This window comes from Nansenia antarctica, assembly GCF_963989245.1.
Source record: "Nansenia antarctica genome assembly, chromosome: 4".
Classification (NCBI taxonomy): Eukaryota; Metazoa; Chordata; class Actinopteri; order Argentiniformes; family Microstomatidae; genus Nansenia; species Nansenia antarctica.
This window is the reverse complement of record NC_137689.1, coordinates 27612318-27628867: the sequence shown is the minus strand read 5'-3', so window position 1 is coordinate 27628867 and position 16550 is coordinate 27612318. Positions and strand designations below refer to the sequence as shown.

Genomic DNA, 16550 nt, shown 5'->3' with positions numbered 1-16550 from the left:
ATTTATGACGATTCACCACGGAGACTTGTGGGTAATAGATTCCCCACCTTTGTTGTCTGACATTTTTATGAATAATACCAACATTATTCCTGACGACAGTATATCTGTTCCTATTCAATGTGGAACGATCGAGGCAATAACAGAAGGGGATTAACATTACAAAGCTAATTCCAATCCTGTTTGTCACTGTGTTTCAAACTCAAGCATTCACTCAGCATTATACAGTCTTCATGTGCTAGAGTAGCGGTAGTAGTAGGTTTTTGTCGTTCCAAATTTGGAACGTAGCATTTATTGCAACCGAATGCATTATTACCTAGAGGTGCTAAGCAGTTAGCATTCGAGCTGCAGCTCGAAGATTTACAATCTCTCTCTTCCACTTCTGAAACGGCCTTATTAAAGGGCTGTTAATGCATGGTCATGCAGTTTAGTAAATTGGAGGTCTGAGGATCAAAATTGGAGGTGTAAAGTCCTCCATCTTGCTCTGTGTTGCATTTCCTAAGATCTGTATTGATCCAACGGCCCAACCTTAAGGGCATCATCTCAATTAGGAAAAACACACGGACATCTCTGGGTCAGAGGGATCCATAGAGAGAGCACATGAAGGTTACACTGCTCTGTTATTAATATCAAGCCCACTGACAACAGATTGAAAGACAAGACCTTAGCTGCCATATTGGATTAATGCAGTGGTGTAGTCTAGTTTTTTCTAGAGGGTATACTGTGATTTTTCCCTCCCAGCCACATATCGTTCATTTCGGAACGCCATAAAAATACATCTGCGCTCCCTGTCTAACGTTATATATATATATATATATATATATATATATATATATATATATATATATATATATATAAATGACATGTTATATGGCTGATCTGTGCATGATAGTGCTGCATTTTGACATATTTCATGTCGCATCTCCCCCCGTTGATGGTATATGACGCTATAGTCAGTCCCAATGGTCCAAAATGTAAGTGCTTCGTAACACAGACGGGGTGAACTTTATGAATGAAAGTGAAAGTTCTGTCACAAAACACTGTAACGTATCCTCACACATTTTTAAGTGGGTATATGGAAATCCTTGGCCTTTCCTAAGAATAGACTACACCACTGGATTAATGGGCCAAGAACCTTGAGCAACCAGTCAGTTGTGCTCTAGCTCTCTGACGGTCACATTTAAGGTAATGATAGTGTTATGATGAACACATTGATACTTATTCCAAAAGTACCGTATTGACCCGAATATAAGACAGGGTTTTCCCCCTGGAAAAAAGTCTGAAAAAGCTGCATCGTCTTATATTCGCGCCCTAGACTTAATATAGACTTAATATAGACACGTCAATATTAATTCACAACAACGTATGGCGCCAAAAGACTGTTCCCCACGTGAGCCACCGTGTTTCTCCCTCTCACACACACCCCAGTGACAGGTGCCTGGAGAGATGGAGACACACTCACACACACACCCGCGGAGAGACACCGCGGAGACACACTCGGACCAGCTCGAAAAAAGTGGCTCTTAAGTTGGTCAAATTAACAAACAACAGAGGCGGAGTTACGATGCCAATTTTAAGACCATGGTGATCAATGAAGCAGAGGCATCAAACAACTGTCTAGCAGCCAAGAAATATGATATGACAGAGTGTAATGTTAGAAGTTGACGAGCCCAAAAAGATTGGCTTAAGAATGGTAACAGTCGGAGAAAAGCGTATCGCCGTCCGCAAAGCGGCCTCTTCCAGGTGATTGACAGGAGGGTGTGTGAATACGTGACTGAAAAACCTAACGATTGTATGCCCATACCCCAAGATGATAAAAAATAACCTACATTGTTTCATTCAATGTGAATACAAATCAAATTATTTTCTTTATTTGGTCTTCTTGATTTGGTCTTCAAAAAAAGTATTTTACCAAAAATGATTCTTGAAAAAGGGGGGTCGTCTTATAATCAGGGTCGTCTTATATTCGGGTCAATACGGTATATTGTATTTTTAATTGTTTCTCTAATCAAGAAAATAAATAATGCAAATATGGAAAACAAAGTTCAAGAAAAAGCATCACATCACTTATCCAGCTGTGAAGTCGGTTTCAAAACCTTGACATCCATTAGCCTCCTCAGGTAGGGTATTTAAGGGACATTATGTACAGTAGATAACTCTCAAATTGCTTGGTCATGAATAATAATGAAGTTATTGCTCTAAATTGAGGACCTGGACCCTCGAAAGTAACATTACACTTTTTTTTCCCTACACGGCCATAATAATAATGGACATTTCTTTCAAAACAAACAGAGTTTGTCGGAGTACATAAAAGAACCGAAATATACCTAGTCAACATGAATAGCTAGAGACAAAAGAAGAAACAGAATGAGATCGTTAACGGGCTTTATACACCACAGGTTTGACCCAAACTACACTGGGCCGGCTTGGATACTGTATATCGCTTCCACATTGCCCTTTCCAGCACTGTTTCAGCAATGATGACATAACCAGGCCAGCCCAGTACAGCTCAGCTTGGCTCAGCTTGGTTTGGCCCTGTAGTGTGAACCATACCTTCTATTGTATTGTACCGTGCTTAACAGCGCAGCGATAAAAACATCAATGAGGAGAAAAAACGCCTGACTTACCGATGACATAAGTGAGCAGGAGGGCGAGGGTTATGGTAATAGCGGTGGCGCTTAAGGCAGTGCATTTCCAGTTGCAGCACTTGTAGGGCTTGTTGAAGGTGAACATGGGTCTGGAGAAGGTGGTCCGGGGGAGGGGTCGCGGGGGCGGGGAGTAGACGGTGTTGGAGGTCAGGGGGTAGTTCTGGCTGGCCGCGCTGAACAGGGCAGAGGAGCCTGAGCCATGTTTGAAAAGGAAGTGCCTGCAACACACCAACACAGAGACCAGATTCAAGATTCAAGATTCAAGATAGCTTTATTGTCTGTCAAACAGACAGACATAGCAGTGTTTATAGAATGTAGTGCCTATTTAAAAAGTCTAGTCATTTAAGAATAATAATTTAAAAAACTGTGTTATGGTTTAAAACACTTAAGACCAGAGGGCTTTCTTTCTTTCTTTCTTTCTTTCTTTCTTTCTTTCTTTCTTTCTTTCTTCTAATACAGGAAACGATTAAAAGTAACATTAGACACGAGTTACATTTAGACTGGCCTGACTCAGTTCAAACTGGGTTTACAGCAGGTTCCTGTTCTGCAGCACAGAAAGACAGAATCACATAATGCAAAAAATAAAGGCGGGAACAATATGCTACACATTTGGACACGTAGATGTAGAGGCTGTGTGCTGTAACGACATGATGTACCCTCGAACTTCCAGCTTGTCTATCTCCCCCCCCTCACTCTATTTATTTCTCTGTGTAACAAATTTGTGACAGGGTCTGGTGATGAGGTCCTTGAATAGGGCTAGGTAATGAAAAGTGCAGATTGTAAGCTTTCAAATGATGTGTCATACATTGAAATCTGAAAACAACTATGGAAAATAGTTGCAGAAGATATGCTTATTTGAATGTCGGTACAACTCAAACCAAATACAGAAGAATCTCACTCTGAATTAAAACACTCGCAAAACAGCTGCTAGTAGCTAGCAGCTAAGAAGGAACATTGTAATGAACATCTAACTGCATGTTTATAACATCACAACATGCTGATAGAACATCAACATGTTACAAACACATAACTACACATAATTAGATGATCAAACAGTCCTTGCTTTTGAACACATCCTAAAACGTTTGTTGGCAGATGATACAGTGAATCCAATTCTAAGTATTTAGTGATACCAAAACTGCTGTTTGTTATATCGAGTGGGTTCTTCAACACTTCAACTTTTGTAACATGCAAAAAAACATTTGCCGACATGCAAACCGTTTCACCAGACCCGGTCACATTTGGTATCCGTTCCAAATCAATTAAAGAGGAATATCCACAGATCTATATTTCAAAGAAGCATAAGATGGTATCAATGCACAGTACTGTAGTATGGCTGTAGTCTATCAACAGTGCTGTTTTCATTTCACATCATGAATACTTAAACAGTACACCTGCTGGAGAGACACAAGCCATTAAATCTCCAAATGCTTTCTGATTTCCAGCCCTGGCAAAAAAAAAAATGATATAAACCCTCCATCTTAATTAGTCAACGCTCCCAACAGCGAACTGTCTTAATCTGTTCACGCCAGTCATGCTTGAAGTGAGAGAGCGAGGAGAGTCTTAAGACCAAACATTTATTATTAAATTCTCACACACCTGAGAGTGATGCTGAATGCTGTGCTTACATTGATTTATGCTAATGTGGAAATGGTGGCCAATTCCTCCAGGCTGTGAACTTGACCTTGGCGCCAGGGCCTTTATCTAACGAGCTGGAGGCGGCAGAACAGAAGATAGAGGGAGAGAGAACAAAATAAACCCCTCATTGCTCAGGTCCCTAATTAGAAAATGTTTTAATGCCATTAGCCTGTATCTTTAATGTGTTAAATTAAAGAATGGGGAGAGTACAAAGGTCAGTTTTAGAGAAGATTATATCACAGGGCTTAATTGCCGGGCCAATTTTCATATACAGCGTAATTAAGTTTAAGTAGGTTCACAAAGGGATGAAGTTATCTGTGACATGTTTTTTTTGTTGCCTACTGTAAGCCACTGTGAATGTACAGTCTGGTTGGATAACCTCTTACAGTAAGCTGGTAAGCAGCAACATTCATACGGGAAAAACGGGTTGGATTTACTGTACATACCGTAAATGGCCAAAAAGCTTGGCACAGAAGCATTGAAATTCCAATGAAATTCCTTTTTATTGATTGAATCTCATGTTGACAGTTAGATTGCAGTATGGAACTGTAGCAATCTATACGCGGTATACTGTAATATTATTATTATTATTATTATCAATAATCATAATAATAATAATAATAATAATGCATTTTATTTGTATTGCACTTTTCATTCAAAAGAATCTCAGAGTGCTACAGAGTTAAAAAGAAACAGGCTAAAAAAACATAATCAGTTAAAAACAAAAAAGTCAAAAGAAATCACAAGAATGAGCCCAGGTTGAACAGTGAACACTGTCCTACAGGCTCCAGCCCAGAGGTCCCTTGTGGGGGTGGAGGTCAGAGAAGAGTCTACATCCTACAGGTAATGCATGGAATGGAATGGGGAACGGTATCAAACACATGTCCCACAATGCATTACAATGAGGTCCGTCCTCTGATTTCTACCTCCACCAGCCTCCCCTGAATAACAGCTCACTTATCTGCTCGGTAACAGATACAGTATCACGTAGAATCACTCTGGATGGACTTTAGGACACAACACTGAGCTCAACGCTACGCTACAGACTCGCCACTGGAGTGCTGACACTTGGAAAAAAATCATTATTAAGGGCACCCACAAAAGAACGTCAATAGTGGACCAATCAATTCCTGTCTCTGTGTAATTTCACGAAATTAGGAAGAATATGCCTATGCTCTTCAATATGGTCATTATGCTGATGTGACAGAAATATGTAATTGCATTGATGTTGGGACAGAGCCATATCACCAGTGTCTTTGTGTTCTGAAGAGAGTATTGACTCGACTGACAACGATTTAGGCCAAAGAAAAGGAGCGGCTTTCACCGGATACTGTTTGATGGTGTGATACAAGGCGATACTGTTGATACTGTTGAGAGATGGAGAGATGGAAAAGATGCCGATCATATTAGCCCCATGCGTTCCAGAGCTATCATCCAGCCTGCGTCCCTAACGACGGTGATATTTCAAACTGCCCGGCGGTCACGGCTTTTCACCGTCCTGCCCATCTCGCTGGCGGAACGAGCTCCCCACCGCTGTCACGACTGCAGAGTCACTGTCCCTGTCTTCCGTCGTAGACTGAAGACCTCCACCTCTTCGGGTGCTGCACCTTAGCTGTCCCCCCTGAAGCTTCCCCTTCCTCCTGTCTGTCGTGTTAGGGTAAATATTACACTTCAGTTCTGTCTCGTGTTTTAATATGTTACTGTTGTTTTTATCTCGACCGAGCAGTGGTGGGCACTTACTGCACAACATGGGACCCCATCAGTGCACATGGTAAGTTTAGACCATTGGAAGGGCAGCCAATAGGGCACATCCTCTAATTTTGCCACTCAAAAGGGCACTTTAGTGCGACGTTTTTCAACTGTGGGGGCACATGGTCAAATTTAGACCATTGGAGGGGCACCAATAGGGCACGTCCTCTCATTTTCGCCACTCAAAAGGGCACGTTTTTCAACCGTGGGGGAACCAGGAGGGGTGGTCGCCCCCCCCTGCCCCCCCCTCCCTGAGTCTGCCAGTGCAACCGAGTACTAGTTTTTATTTGATTAAAGCTTTTTCTTTATTGTCGTAAGTCGCTTTGGACAAAGGCGCCTGCTAAACGCCCTGAATGTAAATGTAAGCATTCCAGAGCTATCAACGAGGCTGCGTCCCTTACTACAGTAATAGTTTAAACTACTTTTATAGGTGGAGGGCATAAACCAATACAATATACTGTCAGGAAGAAATCTAATTACTTGTCAGAATTGTTGCTGTTGGTGTAAACCGATAAAAGCAATAACTGTCACACCCTCCACTTCCACCTAGTGCCAATATATCTCTCTCCTGTCTGTCTCTGTCTGTCTCGGTCTGTCTGTGTGTGTATGTGTATGTATATGTGTATATGTGTGTATGTGTGTGGGTGTGGGCGTGGCCCAGGTTACAGAAATCAGTCTCGTCATCACCTCCAGACAGTTTTTCATACCTGTGGTTCATCACTTTATCTAGCAGAATGACACGTGTATAAAAATAAACACGTTATTTTATTTCCTCAAAATAAATATATTGCCACCAGCATACTTGTTCTACTTGCTACTTGTTCTGCCTGCCCTGCCTACCTGAGATCAGTGTTCTTCAGTGGCCTACCCAGTCACCGGATCTGAATCCAATAGAACACCTTTGGGATGTGGTAGAATGAGAGATTCACAGCTTGAAAGTGCGGCTAAACGATCTGCAGGAATCTCAAAGGAATGTTTCCAGCATCTTGTGGAATCAATGCCACAGAGAATTGAGGCTGTTTTGAGAGAAAAGGGTCTACCTAGTATTAGTATAGTGTTCCTAATAAAATGTTGTAATGTGAATGTATGTGTCCTGTGTCTGTGTCCTGCGTTTGTGTTCCCTAGCTCTGACTCTAACAACAACAAAAACAAACACACAAGAGGGTGTGCTATATCTATGATATCGGAATGGCTATGATGAACGTATCACAGTGGTTCCGATATCCACAAGATGTGACAGCAGCTGGTGAAAGCGGGAACAAGTCGGCAACCGACCAAATGTTCAAACTTTTATTCAGAAAAATGAAAATAAATGTCAACTTTGTTGAAAATCGATGACACACTTGCTAGTCAAGCCAATGCAATGGATTCGGTGAGTAATCCCCACTACTACCTAGTTAGTGTAGAGTAGTAAAATGTTGCATTGCAATATTTTGCCTTGACTAGCGAGTGAGTGTTGTTTTGTTTTTCGATGAGCAGAGTGCTAGTAGATTTAGTCATGTTAATGCACTCTAGTAAGTAAGTAAGTAAGTAAGTAAGTAAGTAAGTAAGTAAAGCTTTATTTATATAGCGCCTTTCGTACATGAAATGCAACTCAAAGCACTCAAAGCACTCTACACTGACTGAAACACTGACTGAAACACCGGCTGAAACACTGACTGAGCGACTGAAAACAAAGTTACATCTTTTTACATGTTTTTCTTAGCGCTTCTCTTTGACAGTGTTTGTGGAGGAGGGTGATCTCTCTCTCTCTCTCTCTCTCTCTCTCTCTCTCTCTCTCTCTCTCTCTCTCTCTCTCTCTCTCACGCTGACATCTAATTGCAAGCGGTCTTAAAGACATGTCATGCTGTACAGTGTTAATTGGGAGGCAGCTACATTTAATTGGCCATCACGTTTATTTAGGTACACGTACACTTTTCCGGTGAGAGTTGACAACTCAGGTGAAAGCCGAGGGTACATGTACAGTATCTCTGTTTATGTGACAGCTGCGAGAGAAACCTGTTTAATTGACTATGTCAACAACACATCATCACACTGGTTGAACTTTACAGTATTCACAGACGTGGTTGCGATTCTTTAAAAGTGAAAACAGCTACTCAAGTACTGAGTGCGGGGGATGTGATATCTACCCTCATGTCAAATCGTAGACCTCATTAGAATTGACAATAAGAAGGTAAACAGTGCCAGGAGGGAGGTACAGTATCGGAGAGCAGTCTGCTGATCAACATGAAAGCTGGCGTTGTATTAGGTCTGACTATCGACTGGAGGTCAATCAACAGGGTTAATTTAGGGAAGAACAGGACGTCAGCACATGGCCACATCAGATGGTGACATTGTCTTCCTCTCTGCAGTGACCGGTGTGTTTTGGGGGCTCGAAATCGGCAAAACTGAGTTCTACCATTAAAGGGACGATCTAAGATGACGGTACTTTTTAGGGACTTTTAAATGATTAACAATAGCCATTGATTCCTGAAGAGTACAGTATATCTTCTACATGCCTCAAGACCTGTGTTCAACTGTGTTACTCCATAAGAACCCAACATATAATCACCCCCCCCCCCCCCCAGGAGTTCATTAACATATACATTTCTGATTTTGTGACTGTTATTAGTAGTAGTATTTTAAACACTGAGTGGTGGTACATGATAAAGGATGCTCACACCCTGTCTTGCTTATCGTGAGCTTAGAATCATAAGGTTCTATCTCCCTTTAGGGTAGTTCAGAGATATTGAGCGTCAAAGTTTTTACATTCCATTATGTTTTGTGAGATGGAACCTTTGTATTTTATTAATTACTAACTCAAAAATGTCAACATTTTAAAAATAACACCACACAGGCAATAATAAACACCTAATGGATCATTAGGTAATAAACACCTAACCCTAACCCTAAAACTCAATTTTGACAAAAACGGAGCTAGAACCTTATAATTCTAACGTCACGTAATGTCTTAGAGGAGCATCACCCCATGGAGCTCCTGAATTCATTCATATGATATGCTTCCATTCCACTGAATATACTGTGCCCACAATGGCTGGAAAACACAATTAACGTGGATGCAACTCTGTAATGTAGACTTCTCTCTCTCACAGATATTGATACCCCCACACGTAATGCATTTTTGTCTCTCTCACAACACGTCAACCTCTTTTAGTCAACAGGAATAAGTTGTTTACCTCAGGTAGTACTGCTATTTTCTATTTCCATTTGGGAAGCACCCAGTACTACTGGGTTCAACAGGAGGTAATAGAAGAATAATCCAGCGATACATAAACCAAGATGAGCCTATAGGCCTGTTTATTTCCTCTCCAGATTTGACATTTCTGGGACAACCTTCTGAGTGAAAAGCAATCTCAAAAAGCAGACAGCATAATTGTCAATCTTGATTAATTTAGTTTCCCATCGTTTCTACACGGATCCCTTTCCTACAGTACAACGGGTAGATGATAGCAGAGCTGGTCATTAACAAGTTGGACATTCTTTGATTGGTTTGTATTGGATTGTATTTGGTAGTGGTATAATTGAATTGCCATTTTCTAAGCATGAAGGAGGAGAGTGAATGTAGCTCATTTTAAGCTAATAGGCTTTCTCAACCCCTGACCTCATCTACATGGCTTTTCTCCAATAAATGAAAGCATTTTTTGGCATTTCTTTGTTTTTGACCAATGGAAAAAACTGATAATTAAAAAGTATAACATAATTTTTTGGAAGCCAATTCAATTTCACCTTTTTGACCCACCAAATGCTGTTGGCGGCCATTGCTTCTGCTTTGATTTCTTTATCAATTAGCAGTCCTTAGCTAACCCTGTCGCAGCCTGTTCCGTCTCATCTCCTCTCACCTCCCGTACTCTCTCAGACAGAAGCTAAGAAGAATTACCTCATCCCGCAGGCCTGCTTTTTAATGTGCGACAAAGACGATTCATTCACAAGTTCATATGCTCAAAGGGTTACAGGTCAGATTTTTTGGGTCTCTTGGAATTCATAAAAATGATTAACTTATTACCCTGACACAATGGCCAAGAAGGGTACAGTTTAAACACAGTTTAACATTCTAGGTAAGGCAAAAAAAGGAAGAAAAAAGAAGACTAATCAAAAAGGGTGACTACCTGAAGCAAGTTCTTGTCCATTCAGAAGAGATGGGGAACGGATGTATCTGTCTTCACAAAAGTGTTGCTAGATTGATTAACAGGTGTGGTTATGCCAACAAACAAACATGCAGAATAATAGTGGCTTAAATATTCAGACTTCCAGCACTAAGGCTAGGCTGAAAAAGGGTGATAATGACGCATCAAAACCTGCCTTTGCAACTACAGTTAATATTCATATCTGACAAAACATAAAAAAACATTTAAAAAATCTGAACTCGAGGCGATTTCTTCTAAATCAATCCCACGGCCTTGATCCTGAGCCTCTAGAGCTGATCATGAATCTATTTATGTTATTCGCATTTATTCATCGCTTCTCCAAAAGCTTTAGCTCCGAGTCTCATCAAACCGCTATGATTCAGTGATATACTGCAGACCCCTCATTAGGAATTCAACACCATTATCCATATTTCTACCTAGCCTCAATCCTTTTGATATCTGAAGACGTCTTGTGACTGGAGTCACCGCGGGGGCGCGGGGGGTAAAGGGGGTGGTCCTCTCTGCGACACCTAACTAACGATGCGAAAAACAAGATGTCCCTTCTCTACTTCTCTCTCAAAACGAAGGAAAACATTTGGATCATAATGACAGGGGATGTGATCAGGGGGATGCCTAGGGAAGGAGGCCAAGGGGGCCCAGATGACTATGACTCACGCCGTGGAAGCTGCATCACCGCAGAGCTCCGTAGCACACTGACCCCATTGTAAGGGAGGAGGGTGGAAGGGAAGGGGGGAGGAGGGAGGGGGGGGGAGTCGTGGTGTGCCAGCCAGCGGCCTACCTGGTCTCCAGAGGGATGTTGCTGTTGAGGGCCCAGCTGTTGTGGATCTGGCCTCGGTCGGCCGGCTGGGAGGGGTCTCCTCCGTCCACGGCCTGGCTCCGCGCCGGCAGGGTGTTCCTCTGCTGGGCCTCGTGGGTCACACTGTGAGGGGGGGGGGCGGGCACACGTGCAGGCATGGGGGGGGGGCGGCGGAGGAGGCAGGGGTCTGAAGGTAAAGTGAGCCGGCGGACTGCTGGGGAGCTCTGTGGAGAGAGAGAGAGAGAGAGAGAGAGAGAGAGAGAGAGAGAGAGAGAGAGAGAGAGAGAGAGAGAGAGAGAGAAAGAGGGAGAGAGAGAGAGGAAGAGAGAGAGAGAGAGATACAGAGAGAGAGCAATAGATCATTATAATAATAATAATAATAATAATAATAATAATAATAATAACTTTTATTAGGTTCTGTATGTGTCTTTTCTGGTCTACTGTGCAGGATTCCTGTTGAAGTTCTCTTTCCCTCCGTTCGTAGAGAGAGAGAGAGATGGAATGTTGTATCTACTGTACGGTAAGCGATGGTGTCACATCTGGAGACGCACCCCCTGCGTTCAAACCCAGCAGGTCTTATGAGTTATGAAACAACCCAATTGATATACTTCAACAGGACGTTTAGACAGAAGGAATCAAAAACCGCAGAAGCCAAATTGGTTTCTTGGGAGAGAGTCCAAAATTCCCTGCGCCCACACTGTTCCAGTCTAATCTACTGTACCGTCTAGGTGTGTGTGTATGTGTGTTTGAGTTCAGTGGCTCAGCAAGAAGGAGTAATGTTCTATGTCAGGGCAGTGTGACATGTGACAGGGTTTCACTTAAGGGCTATCTGATGCTATCCTAGCCAGGAGTGAGTTTCTGGCTTATTGACTTCCTCCTGCTGTGTCTTCACTCCACAGAAGGGAGTAGCTGGCAGACATACTGTAGGAATGGGGGAGCTCTGTAATCAGATTCCTTTCTAATGCCGCTGATTTCTGCCCCACAGGCCAGACCGAACAGGCCCGCTCTTAATCAAATTAAAAGTGAGCCAGGATGATTGCATTAAATCAATCTCTATTTCTAAACCCATTTAAATTATTCCCCCCCCCCACACAACTATTGCTCGTTGCTTGCGCAACTATTGCTCCGTTTAATTTCCCAACACAACATAATTTCTATATCCTTTCTATATCCTGAACAACAAAAACACTCATATGTTGGAATGCTGTATATGTTCCAACTAAATCAGTCAAAAGGAAAGTTTGAGATGAGTTACAAAACCACCCGGAAGTCTCCCATCCCTTCACTCAGAGATACGTCTGCGTTAAGAAGAAACAGAGTTGTGTTTTCCTCATCTCATGAACAGACTGATGACAGAGCCCTGCGTTTGGCCTAAGAGGTTGAATTGAATTATATTGATTTTGTTTGTCCGTGTGATACGTTTTGCTCCTACTTATTATACATAAGCCTTTAGATGCCAAGTCTCACTTGAAAAGCATTATACTGTAGAATAAATGCAAATTGGAGTCTGGACCCCCACTAATCAGATAAGAGCACTACTCTGCATTGATCTCCTAGCCATTAATGCTGTTTAAATGTTACATTCCTCTATCATTTCCCTTTATGGAGTATTGATATTTACCAGGTAACAATGTAAAGGAGACTGAAGAAAAAATATGATAAACATAATTGTGAACTCAATCAGACAAGAGGAAATTATTATACCGTGAAGGGCAAGTTCATTTCTTTTTTATCAAATTTGACAAAATCAATCAAAGAATATGTTCCATGTAGAACTGGAATGGTAAAAGCCGTTGCTGAGCGCTAAGCTAACCAGGAGGGATGACTGGATGTTCTAACCCATTTAAAAGGGCCGTCATCGACGGCAAAGATACTGGATTTGGAAACAAGAAAGAGGGTATGGGTGTGCTACTGCAGAGCAGATTGGATTAGGGGTAGAGCCAGCGTCTAATGACTGCAAGGTCCGTAGCTCAGGCGGTTCGAACCCCGGCTGGCCACGTGTCGAAGTGACCTTGAGCGAGGCACTGAACCCCTAATTGCTCCAGGGTCGCCTTCAATGACTCTGACCCCCCTTGCCTAGAGCATAAATACATGTTGTTGTACAATGACAACGGTTGAAAGGTTGAATCTTCTTCTTAAAAGGTGAACACGGAGAACAATGATATGTTATTCTGAATGTATGAAGAGATCCGAACCGATTTCTTTATTGTTTCTTCATAAAGCATTTATTTTTTCAAAAGCTTTTCACCAAAGACGCACCACACTCCCAAAAAACCACTGCTTTCATTGTCTCTCATCCGTCTCTCAGCATCCTTGTTATTTTCAACCTTCTCGCAGAGAACCAAACCTTTGAGGTGGAAACAGGACCGAGAGAGTCCTCAGAGGCACAGTAGGTGCACTCTTGAAAGAGGTTGTGCGGAAGAAGGAAACCTTTCATTTTTTAGATTGCTTCCCAAAGCCGGCCATTTACTAACCAGTGACGTCCAACTCCATTTCCGGCAACGTCCTTTCCCCGAGCCCCATGCTTTCAGGAGAGAACCTCCGAGGGATTTGAAAGTGTCTTAAAAGTACACCTGACCTGCTCCCGGCGTGCTCTCTATCCTCGACGAATGTAAATATAGTGGGTCATACTTACACATGCATTATTAAGACGCGGGCCCTTCACTGATCTTCAGTTAGATACAGTACCTTCTCTGAAGTGCTGCCTGCCTGACTGCAAGCACTCAGCTATCGGGAAACATTACATGTAAAAACACACAAAATGAGGGATATTAGAATGCATTTCCATGGCAGGTTCACCAGTACTTGCCTGTCTGCCTGCCAGTTGGCATAATTGGCCATTTATCGAGGATCTTTCTGATAAGTACTTTGTAATAACCCCATCACAGACTCGTCAATCGCGAGGAATAGGAGGTGGGACAGCTTAATACTTTACAACATAATGACACTGCCAAGAAGCTTCGCTGTCTTGAGAGGAGGCGCAATCAAATCCGCACTGCAGTTAGCACACCCGTACCCTCTTTCCTGTTTTCGAAATTTCGCATCTTTGCGTTGGATGACGATTGACTACTCACAGGTAGTCTGGAGACAGTCATACCAGCTAACGCCCTACGTCTGGAAACTAAAGCAAATCAAGCTTTTGAGAAGGGGTGAAACAGATAGACAGACACACTCCCGACAAATCAAAAGTTGGTACTTGTTGCACTTATATAGCGCTTTTATCCAAAGTGCTTTACAACGGCCTCTTATTCACACACACATTCACACACTTATGATGGCAAGCTACCACGCAAGGCGCCAGCCCCAATTATGGGGTTCAGTGTCTTGCCCAAGGAAGCTCTACCTCCTGCGCCACAGCCGCCCCAAGTTGGGGTAGGTGGAGGTTTAGAATGACCTTTCTTGTTCCGAGGTTCCATCGGCGTGACATCGTGTCACAGAGCGGAGGGAGTGAGAACGCATCACAGAGCGGAGGGAGTGAGGACGCATCACAGCCGTTTACTGATGACCTCAGTCCAGAGGCGTCAGTGCATCCCGCTATCCCCAGTGGGCCTAGGAGGACATACGAACAAACACAGCTAAAAAGGTTCATCTTCATTTTGGAACCGCCAAGTCTCAATGATAATGAAACTCAACACTACTGTAAAAACATACGGTATGTGATGATTTCAGTGGTGGAAAATGCTGGCGAGGGAACCCTGACCGAAATGACGGTCCAGATTCAACCACACATCTGTGTTCTACCGCCATCCAGTCAAGGGCCCAGGTCCACCTTTGTTCCCCTAGCCAGATGTGGACCACGGCTCTGGAGGCTACCCCTGAGCACTTATCTCTGAAGAATATAGAACCGGTAAATAATCAAATAAAATGATTCCCAATAATGACTTACAACGGTTACGAACATGAGGAATCAAACTCAACACAAGTGTTCACATCAACTAACACAAGTTAACCTATATCTGACTCCAAAAACATTATTTCATGGGTAATAATGATTGACAATGCTTTACTCATCCCAGTGACAATCGATCAAATTGGATCCTAGATTCATTAAGAATGAATATGCTATTTTACCGTGCCCTCGAGTGTAAATGAATCGGCTTTGCAAGGAATTTATGCTCAGGCCAATAGCTGAAGACACTCTATGTCTCTTTAACGATGCATGTGAACATTAGACATAACTGGGAGAACCTGGTCACGATTATGTCATGCTTTATTAAAATAACCTTTATCTAAGCACACAACTTCACATGAATGCACATAGGAAGAATGAGAATAGACTATCCACAAAATAATCAATTTAACAGTTTCAAAGTAACATAATGACTGTAAGTTTTAACCATAAATTAGGCCATGGGACTAACTTAGGGAACTCAAAAACGATTTCTCTGTCCCTCTCCTTAAGGATCAGGCCCAACAAAGGACAAGGCATGAGACACATTACAATCGCAAAGGACTTGACAAATGGCGAGGGTGTGATTTCTACAAGATATCCTCCAGGCATGTTCATTCAACTGTAAATAGGTATACACATTTAAATCAAGGCAGGCGTACAGTGGGGATCAGGTTCTTTTGGGTATAGCCGTCCTTCTTTTTATGCCAAACACCCGTTTCCTTCATTTGATTTGTGTGTTCTCTTATCTGTCCCATGTTGTTGTATGAATAAGGGAATTCTAGCCTCTGTGTCACCTCATATTGATACCCCAGTGAAACAGGAAGTCGTGAATTACTGTTTGAAAGTTCCTAAACACTCTGACAAAGTAAACTATAAAGTAAACAAAAACATATAAATGGAAAAAATGCTTCAGTCACATTTTGTTCATCAGAACTTGTAGGGGTGCCAATAATTGTGGTACATGTGGTTTTGTTAGACATTTCTTGATGACAGATGTCTTTCTTCTCTGAATAAATTTACTTCAATTAAAGGTTGGATGTTAATGTTTTTCAGTGTGACATTAAGCTAATTCACCACAAAAAACGTTGTACTCATATTTACCACTGCACTGTATAAAAGACCATGTAATTTCCAGCAGACAAATCATTCAGTATGTGTGTGTGTGTGTGTGTGTGTGTGTGTGTGTGTGTGTGTGTGTGAGAGAGAGAGGCAGAGAGGGAAAGTGTGTGTGTGTGTGTGTGTGCGCGTGTGCATGTGCGCGTGCGCGCGCGCGTGTGTGCCCTGCCTACATATGTCTGTTTGTGAGAGAGAGAGAGACTGTGATTCTGCATTGCACCAGTGACATTTCACCGAAATGCCTCTAAATAAACATGTGGCCTACCAGACTGTTTTCGAATTGGAGAGAGGCCAATCATGACAAGAGACAGTGCTGAGGGGCAAATGCTGTACCAGCGTCCACGTCCAGAGAGAGTAGTGGAGTGCTATGGTACTCTTCTGTTTTTGCATATAAGCAATCCGTTGACTTTCACTCCAGGCAATTTTAAAAGATTGAATTCAGTCCTGGATTTGCATGGTTCTAGACGACCACTTCCCCGGAGTATCCCCTAATCATTCACGCCGCCGGGTAGATGAACATGTTTCATTCATCACCCTTCAAACGTGTGATGTTTATGTGACAGCTTACA

The 16550-nt window shown here is 42.4% G+C and overlaps 1 protein-coding gene across 1 annotated transcript in view; it reads right to left on the bottom strand.

The window, feature by feature from the left end:
• LOC308155426 (teneurin-1-like) overlaps positions 1-16550 on the bottom strand; it is a gene marked incomplete at both ends in the record, with an annotated part of 166571 nt that overhangs the window by 98344 nt on the left and 51677 nt on the right. Inside the window, 3 exon segments of the mRNA XM_080528746.1 lie at positions 2625-2863; positions 10956-11110; positions 11112-11197. Coding sequence (XP_080384872.1) covers positions 2625-2863; positions 10956-11110; positions 11112-11197 — 480 coding nt within the window.